The sequence below is a fragment of the Tinamus guttatus genome, unplaced genomic scaffold (assembly GCF_059628265.1).
Source record: "Tinamus guttatus ecotype Peru unplaced genomic scaffold, ASM5962826v1 Tinamus_guttatus_pri_ptg000451l, whole genome shotgun sequence".
Taxonomy (NCBI): Eukaryota; Metazoa; Chordata; class Aves; order Tinamiformes; family Tinamidae; genus Tinamus; species Tinamus guttatus.
This window is the reverse complement of record NW_028288985.1, coordinates 2,909,204-2,913,458: the sequence shown is the minus strand read 5'-3', so window position 1 is coordinate 2,913,458 and position 4,255 is coordinate 2,909,204. Positions and strand designations below refer to the sequence as shown.

At 51.9% G+C, this 4,255-nt stretch overlaps 1 protein-coding gene across 1 annotated transcript; it reads left to right on the top strand.

Annotated features, from left to right (window-relative positions):
- The first annotated feature begins 1,311 nt into the window (after positions 1-1,311).
- On the top strand, positions 1,312-3,066 carry LOC104568962 (histone-lysine N-methyltransferase SETMAR). Its single transcript, XM_088532032.1, has 2 exons — positions 1,312-1,728; positions 2,275-3,066. Exons 1-2 carry the CDS (start codon positions 1,312-1,314, stop codon positions 3,064-3,066), a joined length of 1,209 nt encoding a protein of 402 aa, XP_088388158.1.
- Positions 3,067-4,255: the final 1,189 nt, after the last annotated feature.

Here is a 4,255-nt window from a genome sequence, read left to right as displayed (position 1 = left end):
TTCTACCGTTTTCATTCCATTCAAGTATGAAGCACTGATGCTACAGGTGCATTTCCTGAATATTCACATCAAAGTGCATAGAGACAGGTTTAAAATTGCCCAGAATCTTCCCCAAAATTACACTGAACAGACACTGGGAGGCACTGCCCTTCAAAGCTCCTCTTCCATGCCTTCCATCAACTTAGATTTTTTTTTTTTTTAAAGAATAACAAAAAGAAATAAGCTGTTCATTACCTCGGTATCTGCTGTTAACCACATTAACGGCCTGACCTGCGAAGACTCAGGAGCTTTACCTCTGTCTCTCCTGGTGCTGCCTGGCTCCCCTCGGTGGGCAGGCCGGAGTCCACGAGCTGGGAAAAGCCTCTTTGCATTTCCTGGGTGTCACAGATGAGAGAACAGACACGTCAATGAGGAACTGCAGTAGAGGAGACAGACACACAGACAGCACGTTGACCAGGGGCCCAGAGCGTGCTCCAAGGCTTTGCAACCACAAATGGCACAAAATGAGCAACTCCTTTGTGGTTGCTGTTACTGGAAAAATTGCAAAGGAAGCACAGAGGCGAGTAGACATCCCTGCCTTACCAAGGGCTGCCCTGACAGCAGCTCCCACAGCAGACCAGTGCGTTGGGCGTCAAGAACGGAACTTTTTCCCTGGCCTTATCCCAAGTTTGCTCTTCACCGAGTTGAGCCAAGCCTGAGCTTGGCCGCTCTGTTCCCCATGAGGACGGTGCCACCTGGAGCCGCTCTGCCCCGGTGCCTCAGAGCCGCTCTGCACAGCAGCACCCACACGGCTGCCCGTGCCAGGCCCGCAGGCTCCCCTCCTCCTGTGCAGGCCTGCAGCGCCCCAGGCAAGCGGGGCTCTGCCCGGGGGAGCGGGTCCCAGCCGCACGGCCCCGCTGTGGTTTCGTGGCTCATCCAGAGCCCAGCACAGGCTCCCTCTCAACGTGCATGGGACGGCCTGTAAGGCTCGTTAGTTATGTGAAAAATGGAAAGTTCGCCATGAAAATAGCCCAAATAGGACAATTAAAAAAAAAAAAAAAAGAGGCAATGATTTGTCACTACACAAAGCGGACAAAAGGGCTGAACATCACTAAAATTACTGAGTCTGGGGTGTGCTTACACGCGTGAGGCAAGGTCCCAGAGCGGGCAGTGCAGCCGCGGTGAGCGGAGCGCGGCAGCAGCAGGCGGCTCCCCGCTGTCCCTGGGGCGAGGGGACAGCCGGGCACCCGCCACCGAGGCCGGGCTCCCTGCGGGCTCCCCGCGGGCCGTCCCGTCGGGCCGGGCCTCGCTGCGACACACGGAGGCCGCAAGATGGCGGCGCTCCGCCGGCACCACTTCCCGCCGCGCCAGGGCCGGAGCGCGCGGCGCAGCCAATGGGCACGAGAGGGCGGTGCCCGCGGCGCGGCGCAGCCAATGGGCACGAGAGGGCGGTGCCCGCGGCGCGGCGCAGCCAATGGGCACGAGAGGGCGGTGCCCGCGGCGCGGCGCAGCCAATGGGCGGCGCCGCCGGGCGGCGGGGATGGCGGCGGAGCTGGAGGCGCGCGCGAGCTGGGCGCCGGGCGCGGCCCCGCCGCGGTTCCAGGTAGGGGCGGCCGCCGGTCACCCCCGCACACCGGAAACCTCCCCCCGTCCCCCGCGGAGGCGGCGGGGCGCGGATCGGCCTCCGCGCGGGGCGGCGGAGGCAGCAGGAGCCAGGGGCAGGGTCGGTCAGGCAGGAGCGGGCGGTTAGTAGCGGAGCGGAGCCGCCTCTGCCCTCCCGCTGCCCGCCCCGCGTGCTCCAAAACTCGTGTGTTTCCCCCGACCGCGGGGCTGTGCGAACCCCTCCCGCGCGGGCACAGGCGCGAGGGGGGGAAGGGGCCGCGTCACGGAAATAAGAGTTATGGGGAAATGCACTGGAAGTGCAGGGCTGCCCGCAGAGCCGGGGATTGCTCACCCGAACGAGGCTTGCTACCCGACACGGCTGTGCCTGCGCGGGTTGCACCGGGAAAGAGCTAGCGCACTGTTCTGCACCTCGGCTTCCAGCCTTTTCTCCCATTTTGCTAGAGAAGTAGCTCTTCAATTAAAAGTATCCTGGTATTTCTGTAATGAACAAACCTGTTTTTTTTAGATCAAATTAACTCCTTGTTTTGACTATTTTTCTTAAAGCTAGTAGACTATTTTAAAACGAATGGCCACTCTGTCAGTGATTTAAGTCCCTAGGGACTCTGATTTGCATCAAAACTTGGTAAGCCCCTGTAGAAGGGGGCACTCCCTTGACTCTTGTTCTCCCCCCAGTACAGCCCAGACAACGTGGCCGGAGCAGACGGAGCCCTCGACCCCACCGAAATCACCTTCCCCGGCTGCTCCTGCCTCACCTGTGCAGTTCCTGCATGTTCGTGCCTTCGCCATGGGGAAAACTACAGCAGTTTGTGCATCAAGCCCACGGACAACGAGGAAGGCTTCGCCAGGCCCGTTTTTGAGTGCAACACCATGTGCCGGTGTGGCGAATCCTGTCCCAACAGGGTTGTCCAGAGGGGATTGCAGTTCAGGCTGGAGGTTTTCAAGACTGCAAAGAAAGGGCTGGGTCTTCGCACGCTGGAATTCATAGCTAAAGGAAGATTTGTTTGTGAATATGCTGGGGAAGTTTTAGGTTTTAACGAGGCACGTAGAAGAATTCAGGCCCAGACACCCAAGGACTCAAACTACATTATAGCAGTGAGGGAGCATCTTCATAATGGTCAGATAATGGAGACTTTTATTGACCCTACACACATTGGTAATGTAGGGAGGTTCCTGAATCATTCCTGCGAACCAAACCTATTTATGGTGCCAGTCCGAGTTGACTCAATGGTGCCCAAACTGGCGCTCTTTGCGGCCACTGATATTTCTGCCGGAGAAGAACTTTCTTATGATTATTCTGGAAGATTCTGTAATATACCAGTAACTAGCAGAGTGCCAGCAACTTCAGAGGAGGGTAACATACCAAAAAAGCCCTGCTACTGTGGTGCCCGCACGTGTACTTCCTTCTTGCCTTGGGACAGCTCCCTCTTTTCCACACCGGACACTTGTTCAGAGAGCTCTTCATAGAGTTGCATCCCTAAGCATATCCTAACCAGCACAGTTTTGCTTATCAGCTAAACAGCAGTTAGCAAGAACCCTCTTGCTACAGATGCAATCAAGAGCTACACTAAAGATACCTTTTCTTGGGGGAGAATTATTCCACTCAACTCAGACACAAATCACTAATCATCTAGTGAGGACACCAGTTTTGAAAATGAACACGTACATTCTAGTTTCACACACTTACCTGCAAGGTTTCTTTGCTTTTGCATCCAAAGTAAAAAGCAGAAAAATGACTCTTTATGCCACAGAAGGGTTATAGTTGAATACTGAAGTTGAGATGTGTGCAAGGTGAGAACCCCAAACCTACTGTGGCTGCACCACAGTACCCTCAATCATCCTGCTAAACAGTAAAAGAGGAAAGTTGGTTTTTAGCAGCTATGTAATCTAGCAGGAGTATCAGACACATACTTGTAGCTTTGAATAAACAAAATATCTTGGATTTTGAGAATGTCTTCATGCAACATTCTGACAGTTCTGTTTAAGGTGGATATGAGAACACTGCAGGTTCAAGCTGTTCCAAAGCAGAATCGGTTACTAACCCATGCTGTTACCTTGTTTTCTTTTGTCAATTTATACTACATCTTTGAAAAAAGAATTTCTAACACTGGTAAAAAGAAAGGACATATAATGTCAATGAGAAAAATAATTGAAAATTACATAGAGAAGAGCTTGAGACAATGGAATATTGACATTTGCAAGAAGGGCATTGGGATTCTTAAATTCCATTAAAGGAAATTATATTTTAAAATGAATTGGTATAGCCTTTTGTGTACCACAAAACACAAATAACTAACACTTAGTGATGTCAAAGATGAACGTAAATGCTTTTTGCCCTCTCCCATCTCTAGTAACAACTATCTGCTTACCAACATTTGGTTTCAAGAGACTAGGTTCAGTTTCATTACCATTTAACTTCTGTGTAAACTGCACATGAGCTCTTAGAAATATAGTCATCCCACCTTTTTAAACCATATCTATTTCAAGACTCATCTAATAACATTTTCTGAGGTAATAGCAAGCAGCACTTCCATGGTAATTTCCAGCACTGTAATTATCAGGAAACACATTTGGACTCTGCACTCTGAAGGAGTACGATACTGCCTGACTTATGAAATCATAAAGTACTAAAAGATGAAGCACATTGGACAACAAA

Bases quoted from the DNA above. Each gene is read 5' to 3' on its own strand.
- LOC104568962 (XM_088532032.1), top strand. From the start codon at position 1,312: ATGGCGGCGCTCCGCCGGCACCACTTCCCGCCGCGCCAGGGCCGGAGC. The intron at 1,729-2,274 runs GTAGCGGAGCGG...TTCTCCCCCCAG, and splicing joins CAGGCAGGAGCGGGCGGTTA to TACAGCCCAGACAACGTGGC.